We start from the raw sequence: 22,311 nt of genomic DNA, 5'->3' as shown, positions 1-22,311 counted from the left end.
AATCACGAAAATAAGAGTGTCTAACCTTAAAATGTGACATACACCCGCACATAACTCGTCACATTCAAGCATATTCATATTCAAACAAACGTTCCAGATGTATAGAACAACTAACTCGTCAAGCACGTCAATATGCTCATGCTAATTATTAATCAATAATTTTAACTCCCGTAAAGTGGCCTTTACTGAAAACTTTACCATCAAATCTGAAAGAGCCTTTAGAGATCGTACAATTTTTACATCTTACCTATAACATGCATAATTTACAAACGTCCTAAATTGGCACTTTCTTACCAAGCCTAGACACAAAAATTGAACATTGAAGCCTTTACTCATGGGGTAAATTTTTACACCCCAATTCAATGATGGAAAATGTTGCCCCGTAAAATCTTTACATGCATAATTCTACATTTCAAATAGTTTTCCAAAAACTCCGACCTGGGGCCACAACTCTGTCAATTGGCGTAGGGAGCGGCCGTGCGGGTGCGGGTTGGAGCGCCGGAGTTTTTGACGGCTATTGTTGATTATCACCGCTCCCACACGTTATCGGTGCCTCCCTCCCCCCCGCGCCCCCTGCGGCCCACCACCTCCGCCCAGCGCCGGTAGTGACAGTAGTCACTAGTCAGTACACTCCAGACGTCGGACCCGCTCGCTCCGTCGTGACGTCACTAGTGTGGTGAGGACCATGGGTCTAGGTCTAGGGTAGGACGTCATCGCACCTTCCGACCATGTCCGCCAAGAGGAAACTGGGCGCCATGCCGATCAAAGTTAGTGTCAGTGTCGCATGTTAGTGTTGTGATAAGGGTTATTGATAAAGGTTATCAGTGATTCATTGTTTGGTAGACGTCTGTAGAAATTAGTAAGTTAGAACTTTAGTAAATCTTAAAACAATAAACTATATTTGCATAACTAGAAAATTAAATACAGTTTTGAATTTGCAAACAATTTTATAAAAGTAAATTATACTGTATTAAAAGTTCATGATTTCGAAGAATAATTTTAATATTTAAAGTTAAACTTAAGGAATTTTCTCATTCTTAAGTGTTTCAACATTTTCGAAGGCTTCGGACTGATAAATGTAGTTGTGTTTTGTTTTGGTTTCCAATATTTTTTTTCTGTCACAATTTTGTATTGTGGTGTATATTGTTTAAGGTTATGTAATATCTATGTTTATGTGCATAGGCAATGGTTTGCACCAGATGCGTTAGGCTGGAAAGGCAAATTAAAATGTTACTTGAAAACGGGACGAGTTTTAAGGGTTATGCTAGGTTAGATAGGCGAATCAGTAAACGGTTACTTAAAAAGGGAGGAGTTTTAAGGGTTACGCCGCTTAGGTTAGGTTGGATTGACGAATTATGCGAATTAAACTTGAAAACGAGAAGAGTTTCTTGCATTCTGAAACGTCGTGTTGAAACACTAACTAATAGGAAATACAGGTTACAATCAAATTATATTTTTCATTATCCCTGTACCCACAGCCTTAATTTTCTGTTTAATAAAACGTAAGTAGGCTACTTAAGTACTATAAATTCAAAAAATACGCCAGAAAGTTGCACATGTTCTATACTGTGTTTTGACTCTGATGCAAGAGGGGTGTTAATTGAAAGTTGCCTTTTTATACATTATTGCTGATACATTATACATTACTTGTTGCAATACCCTAACTATTTGTTTTTTTCGTGGTAAATTTATTCGATTTAACTTGCTTAGGCTATTGTTTTTTTAATTAAACAAATAGTACGATTTCGATTTCCAAACTCTTCTACCTGGTAGCAACTGATTCTCATGCTAAACAAATCTAAGAAACTGCAAAAGATTCCAAATTAATGATTAGTTATCTAATTAGGACCCCAAAGGTTACTGATAAGGTAAACTCCGTATATGATGTTAATCAGTTGAATTAATCATTCCTTATCGTCAAAACTTACACGCTTCAACGATATCCTTACAGTTATCATAATTACAATTTGATAAAATTTGGAGGTGAATCATACGTACGAGATAATTAACTTTGATTATAAATACAATATTATAAATATATACTTAGTATACTTTGATTATAAATCAGTGGTTAGAAAAAAATGGTGTTTGCAATTTTTTACGAGTAAATCAACCTACAAAACGTGAATGAATTAACCTTTAATGAAAGTGGCATTTCGCCCATTTTTAAAGAACTAGTTCATAAAAGCGACGTAGAGAGTCAGTGATGGGTGAAAAGTCGATTTCCACAATTTCCACGTCACCCTTTTCACAGTTAGTGGTTAGTACTTCATGCGGGTATTTTGCGATAATCGGGAAAGCGAACTTGTCCACTATGTCCACTTATGCTGGTTATTTTACCCCGGAGTTGTGTAACTGTGCAGTTTATTTACAACAAAAAACTGTAAAACATACAAACTTGGTATACAAATAAACCATAAATCGTTCGACCAAATAAAGTTTCATGTATATAAATCGCTATTTTGAAGAGAGAAACCGAAAAATAAAATAAGGATTCGTATTCATGGCGATTTGAGAGTTATGATTGGGGCGTGTAATACGACGTGCTAAACACGAAAACGTCAATTATAATGAATCACAATACACTACCAAATTGTTTTACATTATTAAACAATGTCGCAATCTTTTGGTGCATTTATATCCTAGTGACTGAAATGAAAGGGTTAATGATTGGACAAAAAACCAGGAAAGCGTGTAAACGTCATCAATTTCCGAAGACAACCTTTTTAAAAATTGCTGAGTACGATAGAGAAATTGCTTCTAAATAAAGTGATCAGAAACGGGTATGAGTGAAAATTCCAATATTTTGTAGAGACCTGAGTTAGTTCTAAAATATTCGATTAGGAGTGCGATAAATTCGATGAGTCCACTGCAATTCTGATGATACAACCGGTAACCGGCTGAGTGATTAATTTCTAGTCTAAATCTATTCAATACTACGGCAGACCGACAGTGGTACAGAGTTTAATAAATAAGATTTTAGGCCGGGGTATTATCTGTTACATCGGAAAATTTGCTCATGGGGTTTACGGTGAGTGTAACATATTTAAGATTAAATCCAAAACCTTTTAAAATAAATCTGGGACGGATAACAGTTAAATTTCAATTACTTTAGTTTTTAATAAGATAAACCTTCGTTATTTATCAGCAACAGCTTATAAATATAATACAAGTGTTTTCTTAAATAAAATAATAGTTTTTGTGTGGGTACCTGCTACCATTTACTATGTATTAATATTCAAAGATGCTATATACTAGATCTGTGGTTTATTTAAGGAAAAATTATATTATCTTGTCCCTGTACGAAAGTTAAATCTCCAATTCCAATAAGGTTTTGTGATATTATGTCTGATTATGCTAGCATAATTTGGCTTTGGCAAGAGCCCCCATGAAATTAAAAATTCATCAAGTATGGGTGATGTTTGTATTTTAAATTTCATACTCCAATAAGGTGTTTACACTTTAAATTGAAACTTCCCCTGTGATTTTCTCCTTGAATGTGATTTTATATTGGGCTTATCATTTGCAAATAAAGATTATCTACTTGAATTTACCTTGTTTTCATTTTCAAAATATTTGCAATGCTCGTGGTGAGTCACACATGTAATGTGTTTAAAATAACTAGACAGGAAAATGTATTGTTTTTATTTACTTAGATTGTGGTAGCCTTAAATACGTATATACGTACTACAGTAGTTATTCACAGTAAAATATCCTACTAAACGGTCGTGAGACCGATTTTAGCTCTGTTAAAAAATGTTCGCATTATCCTAAATTTCTCAACTTCTCGGGTATATTGTGGTGCTGCGTGGTAATTTCTAAATAATCAGTTACTCAAATTTACCTCGTTTAACGCATGGCCGTTCCAAAAGCGGGAACAACCAACGTTTGTGTTTTTCACCGCCTTCTTTGTCGCGTGTTTGCCCAAGGTTCACAGGAAACCCTGTGTGTTTTACATTAGTATGGACGGGTGAGCAGTGGGTAAAAACACCGCCACTCTTGACCCCGATCACACACAGCCCCTCTGTCTGTCTGTCTGTCTGTGAGGCTGCACCGCCGCGTACATCCGTGGGTGACGAAGAAAAGATCGGTGGTATCAAAATTCAAAAGTAATCAGCCTTTCACAAATGTTAGTTCTGACCATATCGAAAATACAAATTAGATACTTCAGAGTTGTTGTACGCTAAGTGTGTGATTTTATTTAACATAAAGATTAACGTTGACAATAGAATCGAAATCATCTGGAAAAGGACTTAAAAATCACCTGGGTGCTGGATATAGCTTTAGGATGGTTCAAAACTTGACACAGCTATTTTTGTTCATTACGCCATTACTGTAACTAAATACATACATTAGACATTCGAAATCGCCCAAAGAAGGTATCAGAAGTACAATTAGAAGGCTACCGTGTAATGCTAGAAATAACACTACATTTTAAGTAGCTGAAACTAGACAAAGCATAGTTGTACTTGAAAATCGGCTTTGTTATAAGTATTTCAACTATAAATAATCAGAATGTTAGTAAAATTGTTCATTCTAAACTAATCCGTTCTTCCATATGAAACAACACACTGTCGTGATTGGTATTGTACGGTATTGATAGAGATTACTATGGATATATAAATCAGGCAATGGCCTAATTTATTCATTAGGAGAATGGCAAAAGAGGTTTGTCTTTTAATCCATCTGTACACTTCGCAATGATAGTACTTAATTAGCTGCTGGACACAGGCTTTACAATTAAAATGTTGAAACGCTTATTCTTAATACATCGTGTCCTGCAAAATAAATAACGAGATTTTTGAATCGTTGAATTTAGAAAGATTCAATATATATGAGGAAATTGAGTTTGTATAGTATATACGTCTTAACAAAATTGATAAATGCCTCTTGACTTACAAAAGTGTGAAGGGGGTATCTATATATTAATTTGAAACTGTTTTTCTTTGTCACAGCTATTTTGAGAGAACGGCTGGGCGTAGAAACTCGGTAGAGGTGTCTAAAGAAAGGTCTTGGTCTGTAGATGAGCCATCAAAAGAGAAACATGGTGAATTCCCTTGGGGCTCTGCCCCAGTGGCCTTTAAATTCCCATCCCATGTTATTCTTATGGAGGAAAACGGTGTTTTAGTCACAGCTAATTTGAGAGAACGGCTGGGCGTAGAAACTTGGTAGGGGTCTCTAAAGAAAGGTCTTGGTCTGTAGATGAGCCATCAAAAGAGGAAAGAGGTAAATTCCCTTGGGGCTCTGCCCCAGAAGCCTTTAAAGTTGCCACTTCAGATTTGTTTACATTACGACTATATGCATAATTCTACACTACTTTTTAATGCAACAGCTGTTAATATTTAAATTGCCATAATGAAGTACAGTATTTGCAATGTAATGGGTTTTTCTGATTTTAAAATCGATTTTATTCTGCATCGTGTCATGTTTTGCAATATAATGTTCTATTACCAAATCAGTGGAAAATCCTAATATCACAGTAACTCTTAAAATTATTTCTTATGGAGTTAACTTATATCTATTGTATGGGTTGGTTTCTGCCTTTTTTTACCACTTCTTGGAGATTGTAAGTAGGTGATATTCTTTGGCGTATTGCATCTGTAGACGAAACTTGGGTTGGTGAAATTATTACAATGGAAAAAGCGAGAAATCCTGGACAATTTGATATAGGCTAAAAATAAAACTGAATTAACAATATGCTACATTTCTTGAGCAATCATTGAACTAACCGATTTGCAAACAATGAAAACATAGAAAAAGTCATAGAACACAACCAAGTAGAAGAAAAGAAATAATGTTTTTTTTTCATTTATAATCGTTATTATAGACTACCTAATGCGGCTATGAGAGGGAAAAATTTGTATAAACACTAAAAACAAGATCAGCTTTTTGAGAAAAGACAAGATATTTACAAAAGATTTTGATTATATCTAACTGTTGTGTAGATCGTGAGTATTTCCATAATCTTCGTGAGTCGCCTGTAATGCTTCGCAATTGCTCGAATTCGAGCAACAGGTACACTAGTAAAACGTATTTTAATTGCAAGGAAACACACAAACCCACGTAGCGTACTAACTGGATATAAAGTAATTTATATTTTGCTTACACCTAATACGTAGATTTTAAGCATAATTATTTTAGTGTTTTAAGTTTTGTTTGATTTTCCAATGGTATTATTTAATTGTAAAGTGACATTTTTCAAGTGTTTGACGCTAAGATCGTGATTTCCAGGTTTCCGCTGAAGTATGTGGGTCTTCTCAATCTTGTATGTATGTTAAGTGTGTACTTTTACTAACAACTGGCTAAAGTTTGTAATAACATGTTTGTTTTGTGTTGTTAAATAGATGTGGCGTTAACCATCAAGCGATTTAAAGTAACTGAAGCATATAAAATTGAAGTTTAAGTGATCCTAAATTGAAGTACCTTGGACAGATTTTTTAATGTTTGTTGGATAGTAATAAGTTGAAACATTTACTTGTATAAGGTCTCAAGGTACGAAGAGAGATATGAAATAATGTCCAACAAATATTTCACTTATATTAATTTATAGGTTTCCTATAACTATATCAACTGTTTTAAAATGTATTGTTGTCAATAAAATTATTCACCACCAATATATAGGCTACATATTTCAAACTCAATTTCAATTCATTTATAGTTGCTCTCTACTAAGAAAATAAATGATGAATAAACATAATAGTAGTCCTACTAAAACATATTAATTAACATTTTACCAAAGTGTTAATTTAAATGCAAACAAGTCAAAACAATATTGATAGAAATTTATTAAAAATAATTTATCACTAAATAACTTTACAAAAAAAGTGCTGATTAAACATTGTAAGTACTAAATTATGATTTATTCGTTTCAAATACTGCCTCAAAAGTTTTCAAATTTAATATAGTCGTTCGGTGGACTAAGACAATTAAATTATTCTCTACTTGTTGCTTGTGGGAGGACAATAAACTCCCCCCCCCCCTCCCCACAAAGTGTCGACAAAAGTTGTTCGGGTCTTGTCACTAGTTATATTTGGAAAATTATACCGTCCCGCTAACCTGAAACTTTTTCACTCAGTTAATTTGTTGGACGTAGACTTGATTATAGTTTTTTCCTAAGACGTCATGCTTAAGGACTGTTGATAAAGTTAATTTTCTAATCTGTGTAATTTTCTTCGGTAATTTTCTTTGACAAACAAAATTCGATTTTTTTTCTATTGATATTAATGCTTGTTTAAATATTTTTTGTTTGGATTCAACCTTGTTCTTATGAAATATAAATACTAATCTAGATTATTCTTTATTTCTTAAGAATTTCATATATTCACAAATAATTCCATACTCTAAAGCTATATGTGGTACATTTGAGTAAATCGTCTATATTTTCTGTATTTTTTCTATACGTCTAATACGTTTTGTTTGTCACTGGAATGATCGCAGCCTCTTCAGGACTAGGTGGCATTGCGAATTCGTAAAACTATGTTTTGTCTTACAGTCTTTTTCCTTGAGGTATTTTTGTACTACAACACAATTAATATTAATTTCATAAGTTCTGTTAATTAAAAACATCAATATAATTGCTGGGTTAAGCTGAGTAGTTTCCTGGTTTCCTCTTACAATCAAAAGATCACTAGAGAGATTCTGAGAAAAGTAAATAGCTTTTATGTGGTGTAATAGCTATTTACCTGACCCGACAATATACAGGAGGTTACGAACCATATTTTTCATTATCCATTTCACTCATCTTCTAACAGTAACGGTAATTTACAAACAAAAGCTAGGTTAGGAAAATTCTTCAAAACATAACAATAAAATTCAAGCGCACAGCTGATTTCTAGCGTTGAACGTCGTTGGCTCCATAGAGGTATATTTATGTTATTTAAATGGGTTTCATTACCTCACCGAGTGAGTTTTATTCAACTTTACATCACTCGAGAAGTAAAGAAGTTGTATACATCGCGCTTGGGATAGGGAAGTTTATGGCGGGTTAGGTAAAACTACTGAACTTAGCTGTCGGGTATGGTGAGGCTTTAGTATTATAATTCTGGATGAATAATCAGCTGATCTTATTCAGTAACAAAACTATGCATTCTACAGTACTTCTTTTTTCACAATAATTGCCTTTCCTCATATTTATATTGAAATCACGGATACTAGAACAGAAACTGTACGAATCATAAACATAAAATTACGTCACTGGTTAGAATCTTAATAACCTTAACAGCTTGTTTTGGATGTTTTTTGACAGTTTGGTCAAAACAATACAAACATGTTTACTTTTGGGCCATTGACGTCATTTGTTTATTATGTTTATGATCCATACTGTTATAGTTCTAATATCCATGATTGATTTACGCCCATTTGCACCCCCTAACTCAATAACTTGTGTTGTACTAGTGATATTTTAGCTTTTATTTTCCCCTGGTACGACATAATATGAAAATCTACCTGTATACGACGATGTATGGCGGTTCATGGTTATTTATGGTTAACTACGGTTGCTTCGGCGAATATAGAAGTAATTAATAAAGCTGTTATTTTTTTATGATTCCACAGCATAATTTGAATATCTAAGCCATAGCACATAGTTGACGGTGTGTTATGATTGTTCATGGTTGCCATGGTGATCTATGGTTGTTCACGGTGATGTACAGTCGCTACAGATGCTGTGGCCGCCGTTTTTGGCACTGATTACCACGACCGCGAGCATTGATTATGTATACTACAGTGTCCGCGCATGCTCGCGATGGCGTTGGCAATAAAATACTGAATTTGTCGCTAATTTATGACGTGCAATCATAGACAGAGGTGACCCGTGTCCGCCCCCCTCCCCTCACCCCCTTCAGTGTCCGGGTCTTCCTAGTTCAATAAAACACGGCCGAACATGGCTGCCTGTAAAGTCAACATTATTTATGCGCTCCGGTTGTGAACCGTGTAAAAATGACGCGTGCATAATGAGCTGTCCACTTTAAAAATTGGAGTTCAAACGTTAAGTGTATGTTTGACAATTAAGTTTGTTACAGTGTTGTAAAATACATTGTGAAAGTTTAAAAGTTGGTGAATCGTAAAAGAACATACATTTGTTTAAGCAATACTGTGTTGAAATAAATAGTGAAATCGTTAGACTTGAAATATAACAATTGATGAAGTTCGGCAGTAAACTGGGTCATTGGGTCAAACAATTTTGTATAAAACAATGAGTTTTGTATGTAAAAAGTGAACATAGTAACGATAGTAACGAATCACAGTTGTGACAATTATGGCAAAAATGTCGTTTAAGGGTGATTAATTACTCACTTTTACTAAAATGGGTTGGATACATGTTAAGCTTATAATCGTATTACTGAGAAAAGAATCTTATTACTCGACTACTCGTGCGCTCAACTGTGGCGGTATTCGTTGTAATATCATTTTTGAGGGCTTTAATGAGAATCCAGTTAGTTGTAGTGCTTTTAATTCCAGGGTGTTGTTGTTAGTCCATTAATGTGTTTATTACAATTTCACTGACGCAAACTCTTGAATTACCTACATTTTTTGGCAAAACATTAATACCAACGTTTATATTTCAAACTTTACTAGTATCTCAAAGCTATATATCCCATCCTCTCAAAATACAAAACCAATGGTACAAACTTGCAAGTTCCCAGTCCCAGGTCTTGTCGCACGGCAGGTCCCGCGGTTTTTGTCAGCTGTTAATTGCAGCCTGCAACCAGCTGACCTTAGCCTACTGCCTCCTAGATTGTGTAATAGCAGTCCTCTCCTCTCCTCCCGCGTCATCACCTGGTCATACCACACCGCCTCTTGGATCGCGGAGGCCGTGGACGAGTGTCTTCATGACCACATAAATCGCATAGTTTTCACAACGTTTTCCAAAGCAACGAGTTGGTGGGAAAACTTTTTTTAATTTTTTAGCAATTTTTCACAAGAATTACACATAGCACCTAATTGTCATAGCAAGTTATCATAGTTTTGGATATAACTCCAATTATCAATGATACGAAGCATTTTGGATAGTTACATTACAGCATTTTTTGTAATGTTTAAACCAGTTGATTTGTTTCGATTATGAATCAAGATGTTAAAAGAGAAACAGCGTACAAATGTTCAGTTATTTACTTGTTCTGTAAACTTTTGTTAGCTGATGGTTTAAATCACATAATTGATTTTACAAGTTAACTTATACATCTATTTAATCAAACTCAAAAGCATTTATAATGATAACTAGTACAAGTTAGTCTTTTAGATTTCCAGTTATCAATAGCTATCCTTTCCAATAGTAGCACCTGGCTGTGCTTTAACTGCTTTGTCAACCACTAGTTATAAAGTTTTAATTTGCATCCCGGTTTAGAAACTTCATTTCATTTGTTGAAATTGTTAATTGAGCGTCTATTCTATCTTTGTAGCTACAAAATCAATCACCGCACATTTCTGTTGAATATAAACTATCTAATTATGTAAAAGCCAACCGATAGTGTAGATGGTTCAAGATCCAAAGAAACGTTCATAACAGGTGTTAATTTAACTTTAAAAGTCTAAAATAGAACTTAAGTTTCTCTTTGAAAGGCCAAATAAAAATTGTTCAGCCAGTGTTTATCAGTTTTCCTGATACTATGAAGTGGTAGTCAATCAGGCTTGGTAGAACTATGAAAGGGCAATTATTGATCATCATGGTCTTAAACTCCTTACCAAAGCTTTATATGTCCAAGCATATATAATTCTTTATTTCATCCTACAATTGTCAATGCATAGCAAATGATTCATATATTCTTGTAGGCTTTTTTCGGTACAGTAGTTGCATCTCCCTATGTAGTAGGCCTAATCGAGTAATGTCCACTGCTTTAGTGGAATGTTTAATTTGCCCATTCTCGATGACCGGACAGAAATAATTATTTGGAAATAAACAAAAGATACAGATTAAAACTACGTATTCTATCCATTTTTTCTTACCGTTCATTTCACGCTACGGTAAAAAATTGTTCTCGAAACAAGCGTCTACATCGTCAAGTTGTTAATGGTCAATGTTGATTGGTATGATACCAAAACTTCAATTGGTCTCTTACGATATTCAGATTTTTTACTCATACTTGCAAACTAATGTACTGAGCAAATACTTATTTTATAGGCTCCTGCTTGATAGAGTGGCACCTACTTAGGCACTACAATCATAGTAAATCTGGGAAGGTTTAGCCAGTTAATAACACAATGATCGACAAGACATAGTTTACATAATAAAAGATTCTATGCTATTCAGATGGTTGAAAAATGAGTGATGTACAAATAAATAAAATATTCTGCAGTCACTCTCTTACTTTAATTTAGGAAGAGTAAGTGTACCCTACACAGATCTAGGAATTGTGTTAAGTTTCACAAACTCAATCAATAGACGTAGACTAATTGAAGGAAATCCGTTCAATGTTTATATTACAATAGTTCAAAATGCATATCTTCCTGCTTAGATTAACTTAGCATTTGCATACATTGACTACTTATTAAAACCCTTATACTTCTTACGTAAAACTATTTTTTATGACATCAACACACGTTTCAAACAAGGAAATGTTTATCCACGTATATGTTACCACCCCACATCCTGTCAGGTGTAGGGCCAACAGGTCACACTTTCGTTTAATTCTTCCACGATCAGATAACTCGAGGTACGGCCAAGGGTTGTGGCGAGCCCGGGGGGATTAATTGAGGGGGGAGGGGTTAGGGTTATTTGATGGGGGAAGGTTCGTACAAGGGTCTACCCACCCCTCGGCCCCGGCGGCCCAAAAATCCTCATTTCTCACAACCCTTGGCTCTCGCATCTTACAAAAACTCAGCGCTGAGTGCTGACGGTTCGCTGATGTTATCAGTCGCCATTTGTACAACCGGACACGTTGAGTCCTGAGTTATGTGGGATTTGGACCGCTTTAACCTATGAGATAGTTTTGGACATTGTCGAAAGATAGTTTAGATGTTTGGTATTATAGAGCACTATGGAAGTAAATGTATTTTGGGTTTGGAATCATTATTGAGTTGTTTTGATGCCTCTAAACCCAAATAAACATGTTAAGGAAACATTCAATTGAAAAATGTATCGTAACACATACGTAATAAATATCAAAATTTGGTTTCTTCTTCTTCTGTTTAAAATTCACGAAGTTTTTGATGGGAATGAATTGGTGTTATCTTAGTGCTAGACACGCTAAAGGCCCAGACCTTTTTTATTTTACTTCGAAATTATCATTTCGTTTGTAAACACGTATCCTTAGTACGATTATAAGCGAAAATGTAAGGCTAAACAGATGTCAATTTCAAAGCTATCCATCTTAACCATAAATACTTAAGTTATAACGAAGAATATTTCACATTCAATAATCTATTGGAAAACAAACTATATTCAAGTAGACATTCCACCCCCATGTTATGGATTTAGGTGATACAGTTGTCACCAGATATTAAATCAAAATAGACGCAGTTGAAGTGAGTCACCAACAGATTTCGGTGATGAAAATTGCTGTTCTCTGTCGAATATGCGGGTTTTTTAGCCAAGTCAAAATGATAGGACGGCTTATTTGCAAAGCATCTTTTATGTCACGTCAACTATGTCAGTAACCAAAGACAAGGTAGAAAATAAAATTTTAGACACTAGCACAATCTGCTTACTGGCTTACAGCACTGAGAATTGGCAACTGCTGGTCCATATAAACTTCTAGATCAATCAGTTTATGATTCAAGGACACGGATAGTCTCATGCTAATGGTTAAAAGCGCGGGAACTCTGCCATGAAGACACAGGTTCTAATCTCGACATTGGCGTTAAATATGTGATTACGTAATCAAGTTCAAATAACCTATAAATACACCTAAAAAAATATGTCTCTTCCTCTAGGAAAATTCCTTTTCATCGACAACTTTTCACACTAAAAATAATACAATCAGTGCATAGTGACCGATACAAACCTTATTCGACGACGACATTAACTTTAACAGTATATTAACAGTAGGCACAGCGACACTAGTGCTAGCAGCGGCGCGTAATTAAGTTAACCCGGCTTTGCGTGCCTTTATGTCGGACCAATCGAGTTACGCCCGTCTCGTCTAAAAATATTACAAAATCTGTTCCCGCTTGGCTACTGGACTTGAAAAGGTGTGAGATTGGACATGAAATATTAGAATTTTTCGACAAAATGTAAAAGATGAAAGGTATTATGGTTGACTTTGAACAGTACAAGCACACGTTCATCCTAGTACGTAATATTTAAGCGTGTTACTATGCGTCAATCTGGCTACGTTTGAGTGCGTTGACCAAATTAATGTTTTTTTAGGTGATACAATTCGTTAGGTAACTAATGTTAGGTTTACAATTTGTTTTTACTCTGCAAAAAAACTAAAACAAAACTCCCACTTAAATCGGACAAAAAGGTAGATTACCTAAAACTGCCTTCAGCTGAGCCAAGGATGGTCTATAACCGAACAGTAAAGAGATCGTGTTATTGGATTTAAAATATTCAATGGCTATAAAAATAGACTAAGTTATTGATTATAGTATGTTCCATTCAGTTATAATTCTACTACTCGTAATAATTTTATTAAGGAACTTGACTATGAAAATGCACAACCGTAGGGTTTAGTGGAAGGTTAGGGTGATTGCAACATATGAATATTAATTTGACTCATTTTACAGCTTTTGATTATTTCTGTCTTTTAAATATCTTTTTATCTTATTTGAGTATACCGTTAGATGGAATAAATTAATTAGTGGTTTGGAGATAGTGTCATAGATAAAACATATTCCTTTAGTAGATTTGTCATCCTTATGGAACAGCTGAAGCCAATTTTATCGTTAGTTTTGTACGTCCAACTGTAGAGGTTGTGTTTTGCTTAGACTATGATGGTGTACACTGGCAAATTCACGAAAAAGGTATATCAAATGCGAAACATAAAAAATTAAATTTTCTCAATACCTTGGTCTTCGCCTAGGATTTCTTTCTCCTTTCTAAGTAGTGCGTTTTCTCAACCCAGGAAGTCCACTATTTCCTCATTGCTTGGTCTTGCCCGACCTTGGTTGTGGTCCACCGTCCACTATTCCACACTCCACAGTTCCAGTGCCCATGATGATACTCTACCCGAGGGGCAGCATTTTTCCTTCAGAGCAGGAACTGAACCACTCGACCTTGCTGCCAAGGTTGCACGGTTGCACGTGACAGCTGGTTGCACCGCTTGCACATCTTGCACTTGCACTTGCCTCGCTTCCTGGCCCATTGGCTCCCTGCGCTTGCTTCTGGAGTCAATTTACATATATTCCTGGACCAGTTTGTCTCGACTACTGTACACTCATGGTCATGTTTGACCTTGCTCGGAGGTTTGCGTGTAGATTGCTTAATTTGCGTATACGGTGTACACCTCCATGTGTACGTTTTGTCGTGTACACTTTTTTGCACTTGAGATTTTTACCGGACAGTAATGGAATTAAGAAGTTTTTTTTTTAGTTTTGCATCCCTTGAAAATCACTAGTGTTTTGTTAGATATGTGAGAAGTGTTATGTGTATGTGTAATACAAGTGTGTTCCCACCCTCATTTTTTATAGGTTATATCTAATATGTACGACTGCCGCTCGTCTTGACAATGCCTCACTTTGTTTGGCTATAATATTATCAATAGTTAGCGTTTTCATCAGAATAAACAGTTTTCTGTTGCTAAATACATTTGTCCATTTATTATGTTCATTGATCAACAAAATATTCAAAATTGTGAATTTGTGTGCTCGCAACACTTTTGTTCTTAATTGATTGTGCATTTCTCAGCCTTGCAATTCCTGCTTGAGAAATACCGTTTTTATTGTTAAAATGTTTAACTTAATTTTAACAAATCAAGTATACTGTATTTCCCTTTATAAAAAGCAACACTCCCAAAATAACTGGTTTGTAAAAGAAACTTCCATAAATCACAACATATACAATCAGTATACAAATTAGAGGAAACTTTTAAAGTGCTCATTTTTACACAAATCTTACAGATAACCAAAACGTATACTTTGAATATAAAAAGATCCAGCAAGAATGACTCGAGGGTTTTCAGATGGTTGATAAGCGAACACTGATAGCACCGAGCTTTACCAAATGGGATAGGAAATGGAGGTTTGGCACTCACAAATGTCCAACTGAAATTTTTACTATCGTTTCCGCCGGGTCGATGTCAAAAGCATTAGCCGGCTTAGTGTCGAACCGGCTAACTGAAAATGGCTAATACAGTAGTTAACTGCGTCGCATTGCCAACATGCAGACTATGCAAATGCTATCTGCGAATTACTGACAGTTGACATTTTAACTTGCATGTCACTGGCATTTTTACCGAAGGTTTAACTAAATCCTACTTTAACTTGAACTAACCTACTTTGATCTTCTAACTATAAGGATTAGGAAATGACTTTCAATAAAACTTATTAGATGTATTAATTATCTAAATGAATAGATAATTTATAAAAATATATTGATTTAATTTTACTAAGTAAAATATAGAAAAATGGAGAGGATTTCGAAGCTGTATGGAACTATTTTTTAACTTACGGAACGTAACTTAAACTATTCTAACATAATCCAAACAGTCTGACAATATCTTTCTATATGAATATAAAGACAATGTGATGTACTAATTGAATATCTAATTAACTATACGTATTTACTAATATGGGATGGACAGAAATTTCGAATGTTCATGAAAGACGCTATCTATACCATCGACATGATACAGTTTAATGGAACTTATCATATAATTTAACTTTTAAAAACTAAGTACAGTACGTCGTGACTGTTTTGATACAGTATCACTTCTGTCTTGAAAATAACAAAATTCATCACGGATGTCTGTTGTCGGATAAGATATGTTTTGTCTGCTTTCCGTATACAACAGAGCCTATTTGCCGTTATTTAGAAAAAATAAACTGCAGGACAACTTTCTGAATTAAATGTTTTCTTTCGTCTACTTTCAAGCAGACATTGACATTTTTGATTCAATAAATTTTAAAAATTTCGAAGTATTATTTAATAAGTATTTCTTTAACAATGTATTGAAAATAGTTTTACTGGACAGTAGAAACTAGATTACAGAGTTCGTGAGTTACAGCCAATCAATCAATTATGTGTATATACTAATATCAATTAGTTTAATATACAGTAACATACACTCCGAGAGTCGGAGACTATATCTTCTTCATAATCTTCAATTGTTCAAGTCTTTATGTTACAAATTAATGTTTAAATGTGTTTATGTGTGTTTTGTGCCCCCAAGTACGGTAACGAGTCTGCGAAGACGTTTCGTGTTTTTGAAGGGTGGGCATTAATTGCGCCAACTAACCTGAGTATTCCTGAATTGCGCCAACTACTCCAGGGAGCCACCCTAAAAGTTCATCAACTGGGCCGCGAGTGGCAGCCCTCTTTGACTGTATAATTGAGTAGGTTAGGTCAGGATATGTTAGGATGACATGTAAACAAGGTTATTCCTTCTGCCGGCAATTCACTCCTACTTGGGCTTGGCGCAACTAAGGGACTTTTTTTGGGAACCTTTGAGGTCTTGGAATAATTAAGGAACTCTTTGGCGCAAATAATGCACGACAAGTCCTGATGATGGGATTATAACCTCGATATGTATACGTAGCCATCGTACTTAAACAGAAATTGCTTGGACAGAAGACATATAACCTTGATTATTCAATTCAGTAATTCTGGAGACTACAAAATGAATAAATTCAAATATAACTCTCAACTATTATAGTTAGCGCTGCTATTCCCTTGTGGGGCTAATCAACCTTCGGCAGAGGTGGCTAAATAAAGCACCCACTTAGCTGACGGGTCTAAATAATTCAGACGGGCGCGGCGGGCATGTTTTCGGCACAGGTAGTATTTAAAGAGGCCTTTGTTGGGTTCACCTGTTTCCCGGGTAACCCTCCCTCTAGGGCGTGTCAGGGGTTGGGGTATCTATGTGTAAGAGAGAGAGGGGTAGATACGGTACTTGTGTGTGCGAGAGAGAGGGCGCGAGTCCCATTGACAGTACAGAGGTATGAGCGATTAACTTAGCGCTTTGTTCCACTTTTGTGTTTGGGTGTCTGCGTGCCACGCCGAGCTGGAACTAATAAGCAAAAACTTTTGCAGTTCAATGTTGAAAAGTTAATTTGAAGGGAGAGTTATTTTTAGATAGCGTTTATATTTACTATATTGTACAACGCTTGAGTTTAATATACTGTACATAGAGTGAGGATTGGATTTTTGAAATTCAAGTTTAAAAATGTACGAAGTCAGAAGCGTGTGTACAAATATTAAGTAGTTAATAGAGACAAATCTGCATAAGCAGTAAAAATATATTAAAACATGTAACCATCCCTGGGTTAGGTTAGTACTGATATTTAATAATTTACACAGTAAAAAAATATATTTAAGATAAAAAAAATAAAATAGATTTTTTATAAATGTTTATAAAAATGCAAAAAAAATATACCATTAAAAGATGCAGCTGCTAACGTATACCAACCGAAAAGCGACTAGAATATAATATTGTACTTACTACAAAATATGATGAAAAGTACAGTGTGCGGTCAAAAGCTAAGAGGTGTCGGATTTACGGATTTAAGAACTACGGAAAGTTTTACGAGAAAAACTGCAGTTTTTGTCCAGAGGATTTTTTAACCGTGCAGCAAGGGTCGCAGTTGACAGTTGGGGGTAAAGTTTTGACACCTTGCGTCCGAGAGATAAAATAACCAACAGAGGGGGGAGTGGGAGAGGGGCGTCTGCTAGTGAACTACGGGACTGTTACATTACTGTACTCATCTAGGGAGGGAAAGAGTTGGTAACAGTGATCAAGGAGTGTCAATTATTCTTTGAATATTTTAGTTACACAATTACTTTTCGATCAAGTAATTAATATTACACACATTTAGTCATGGCGAGCGTTGAAATACTGGGGAATCAATAATTTTGTTAAAAGGTTGCAAAATGTGTAACGATACGTCCATTGCCATTCAAATCCAAAAAGGAATGAACGGTTTGAAAGTACATGGATGCAACAGTATTTTACTTATTTGCTAATCAGACAATAAGCATACAATATCTGAGGGTACAATTTTGGCTACGTTTACTTTTTGCGTGATCTTGCGTAGCTGAAAACAAAACACGACCAAGCGCTGAAATTTGATCTTAGATAATGATTTAAATACAACAGAAATAAACCTAGGCTTTACGCCTTAGTACGTTCCCCATCTATTAGCTTAGTTTTATTTAATTTGAAAGCAATGAAATTGCCTACTGTTTGGATACACATAAAATACCAAGATATTTGATTTATACTTGGCAATTCGTAAAGAAATATTTAGTACACCTAATTGTATCTACACAAAGGAAACATCACTACACTTGAATTTTTTTATTGTCCTCAAATTCGTTGATAAGCTTCTTTCGATTTCACCATACGGTGGAGACTCGATAGTTTGGCACTTGCTACTCTTAACCTGATCAAATAATCACCAGGGTAGACAGGGTACAGCACTAAGCTTTGTGTGGGATAGTGTCTCTGGGGTGTGGGAGGGGGTAGGGGGGCTCACTCGAGGCTGGCAAGATAAAGTGACCCAAGCTGAAGCTCAAGCTCAACTGAAGCTCGCCATGCCTGTGGTTTGACCCGGGAAATGCTTTGTAGGCTCTCTCTGTGCTCAGCACTGATACTCGCAGAAAAACTCCAGTCTTGCAAGATTTCAAGTTTTAAACTTAAAATAGGATTTTAATAAAATATTATTCCTTGTAATCAAAGAAAGACCTGCTTATTGACACGTAAAAGTGAATGCTTCAAATGTCGATAACTTTCTTAGATACGTAGAAATATTTATTTTACTGATGACAATAGTTAGTTTGAAATCGTCTAGACTGTGACAGTACCTTCCAAAGATAATTAAGATTGAAAAGCACGATAAACTACACGAGATAAACCCGAATCATCTCCTGGGTAAAATCTAGCAAAGCAAATGATAGACCATTTTCACTAAAATCGATCTTTGAGTCATTTCTTGGGTGTAATTAAACACAAGGAAACGTAAATTAGACATTAGCTTGGAAATATGCCAATAGGTTCATTTACATATTTTATTCATATTGTTTCTTTCAGGTCATAATTTGAATATTATTTATGTTGCCTTGCAGAAAAAGACCTTTTTATTCTGAACGTTAACTTATTATTCACTTATTTAATTATTCAAATAATTCGCGAGTCATTTAAATATTCACTTGTTTGAAAGATTCATTCAAATTCCTTATTTTTTTCTCAGTTTTAAAAGACAAGTAGAACTTTCCTATCAGTCTAAACCGCTAGTCTTCTTGGGGGAATTAATATCTTAGTCATGATTGAGTTGAAACGACTAGTTTGAATTAAATCATTAAGATAAATAACTATCAAAGAAATAGAATAAACTCTATCGAAAATATAGAAGAAAGGTTAACGGAGGCCATATTTTAAATTAAAGACAAATTTAAACTGTAAACCTACTTTCCAAAATATAGCAATTCAAAAAGTTTAAAACCACATCCATTTAACGGTTAAAAAATAACGGATATGTAAAGGTTATTAAATAAGCATACAGTTGCCTTACTAGTGTTAAATTATATGCTAAAAATGTTGCAGCTTTTATATCATTGACTAATTTAGCATCAGTGACCCTACGTCCAGCATTTACTCGACTAAAACTCTAAATCCCAGCAAAAACAAGTAAACATGCAAAAATCGTGAGGGAGTTGAGGAAAAGTCCTTCAGTAACATTTTATCTGCATACCTACAGAACAAAATCAACTAAAACTAAGAACTAAAATACAGTTTAAACCATTGCAAACCATTAAACTCGATGAGAATCTAAGGTTAGTAATGGTCTCTCCCAACACCTAATCATATGCTAATCTGAAAGCTGGCGATGACGGAAGTACCAGTAGTCTGTACACACTGAGCAGTGAGCAGTGAGCACCCATGGGACGGGACGCCACGTGTTTCTGGGTGTGGGTGTGCGAGTGTGGGTGACACAGTGGGTGTGAGGTACCGCCCGTAACATCTGTGCATGAAACACCCCAGACCGCGATCTGGGTCATACAGTGTGAAACCCTCCCAAAATTCCGGGATAGAATTGGATAACTTTGTGAGATGAGGAAAAATGCTCAAAAGCAAAGACCTTTTTAAAGGTTTTCTGTTAACCTAGGTCATACGTCAATACTATGATGATCTATGGATGTATGAGTCGAATCGAATCTATAGAAATAAAAATATATCCCATTTTTTTATGGTATTCCATAACTCAAGAACGAGTGCACCGAATTGGATGATTCTTTTTTTGTTGTGTTCCTTAGTGCCAGGGGAAGGTTTTTATGTAAGGAAATTGTTATCCATCCAACCGTTATTTAGTAATTTGATTTGATTTTTTTTATTGCCTTTACCTCACTCACTTCAACCCGGAGGCGAATGAGCGTAGCGAACAAACTTCAACCAGGACGTGATTGAGCGATGCGGACGAGCTCATCTTGAAATTAACGAGCATTTGACGTAAAACCACATTAGGACAGGACGACGTCTGTTGGACCAGCTAGTATACAATAATTACAAAACGTTTCAAGCTGCAAATGTTTTAAAGTAGAGTCTCCGATAAGGCCTCATGATAAGCCAGTGCAACCTATCTCCATTGTAACAAAGTTTACATATATTTACCATATTATCAATGTTTACAGTATCAAATTTATACTTTATTTATATTTAATTTTTATATATTAGTATGGATATAAAAGTATATCAGATAGTATTAGAAGACGTACTCAAGCTATTATTATTCTGTATTTAAAAGTTTGCAATAAACGACGAAACCCCATTAAAAGTTAGACAGTTAAAAAAACAACCTAAAAATCCAGTTTACATCATTGTAAATGTTTGTAAAGTAAGTGCTGCTTACTTAGACGAAGGATTGAAAAACTTACAATACAATTATCAAAAACCGGTAACGAAATTAAAAAGGATGCTCCTACATTTTCAGATAAAATGTTTAATTTTTGTTGCTTTATATTGTACTGAGGCTAGACTTCAATATTAAATCGTCCAAGAAATTGTGAACAACTTCATATAAGATACCCCGACTAGAACTTTTTCAAGTTTCGTTTATGACTAATCAGTCCTCGAAAGTTTTCTGGACACCCTGTATAAGTGTATAAAACACCACAGGCCACCGCGATCTGGTCTGTATCATTAAAGCTCGTGTTCTTTTATCTAACTGTTGTCGTGTTAGCTCTGTTTTACCTCAGTCTTCTTTGATACGAGTCATTTTGTAATCTTGACTCAGTGCAGTGTTTTTACTCCAACTTTAATGTTTTCATTTTTAAAGACATTATTTTGGTGTTTTGTATTACTTAAATCAATCATGATAACTTTTAGGAATAATGGAATAACTCTAGGAATAACTTATATTCTCGGTGGTGAAAAATATATTCCGAGTGTTTGGTTTTGACGTCAATACACTTTTCAAATTTTAAATACGAAGGGTATATGAAAATACCCGTATTTACCAATACAAATAACGATAAACTCTGTATTCTGGAACCTGTATCCTAACCTTCTACCTAGTGAACTGGCCAGGCCCCAGGTAGATGGGGTCAGGAGCCATGATTCATCATACAGACTATATTATGTTTGTAATACAATATGTTCCAACCGTTCAATCCAGTGTTAAATATTTTAACGTGTCTGCAATACAACCGCGCAAAGACCAAATTATAAATTCAGCAACTTATAATAATTTGGGTATTTAGAGTACCCGTCAGGTATAATGTATCTGGTTTGATCCTAAGAATTCGTTATTATCATAATGAAGTAAAATTGTCTAAATGTTTGGGCTCTTCAGATGATTCTGAAAACGTTGAATTATACAAACATGAGTGTTTAAAGTGCTCACCTGTTAACCAGTATGTCGCGGGTTCAAACCTTTACAAAGCCAGAAGCTTTCGATTGTCAAAACTGTACCAAGCTGTTTTATATCATTAGGTTTTTACTAAATGATTCTGGATTAAGAAACCGCTGATCTTAATCAGAACTTATTCTTCATTCGCCCTCGCCTCAAGAGTCATAGAGAGGCCAACAGCCATCTTGGGTTTGCCCACCATAAAAATAATTTTAATTTCAAATCACCGCTGAATTGGGACGAGATAGAAGTTGTATTTGTAGTTTTGCACTGTAATTGTTTTATGAGTTAGCATGGCCAGGACCTGTTCAATGCGAATCCTGACATCACGGCGTAGTGTTTGTCTAAAAACTATCTAAATATAGGACAAAT

The 22,311-nt window shown here is 35.1% G+C and overlaps 1 protein-coding gene across 4 annotated transcripts in view; it reads left to right on the top strand.

Moving 5' to 3' along the window:
* Nucleotides 1-637: 637 nt before the first annotated feature.
* LOC129005757 (nucleolar protein 4-like) overlaps nt 638-22,311 on the top strand; it is a 55,936-nt gene continuing 34,262 nt past the window's right edge. For 2 of the 4 annotated variants that reach the window (XM_054434755.1, XM_054434753.1), the window contains exons 1-2: nt 638-767; nt 6,232-6,243. In XM_054434755.1, coding sequence (XP_054290730.1) covers nt 729-767; nt 6,232-6,243 — 51 coding nt within the window. In that variant the 5' untranslated portion in view covers nt 638-728. Of the gene's footprint in view, nt 774-6,231; nt 6,244-22,311 lie in introns of all 4 variants that reach the window. The other 2 variants (XM_054434754.1, XM_054434756.1) reach the window with 2 other exon arrangements.

Source organism: Macrosteles quadrilineatus, unplaced genomic scaffold, assembly GCF_028750875.1.
Source record: "Macrosteles quadrilineatus isolate MER2022 unplaced genomic scaffold, UCM_ALF_1.0 Scaffold_32__1_contigs__length_1466915, whole genome shotgun sequence".
In the NCBI taxonomy this organism is placed as follows: domain Eukaryota; kingdom Metazoa; phylum Arthropoda; class Insecta; order Hemiptera; family Cicadellidae; genus Macrosteles; species Macrosteles quadrilineatus.
This window is presented reverse-complemented; position numbering and strand designations above follow the sequence as displayed.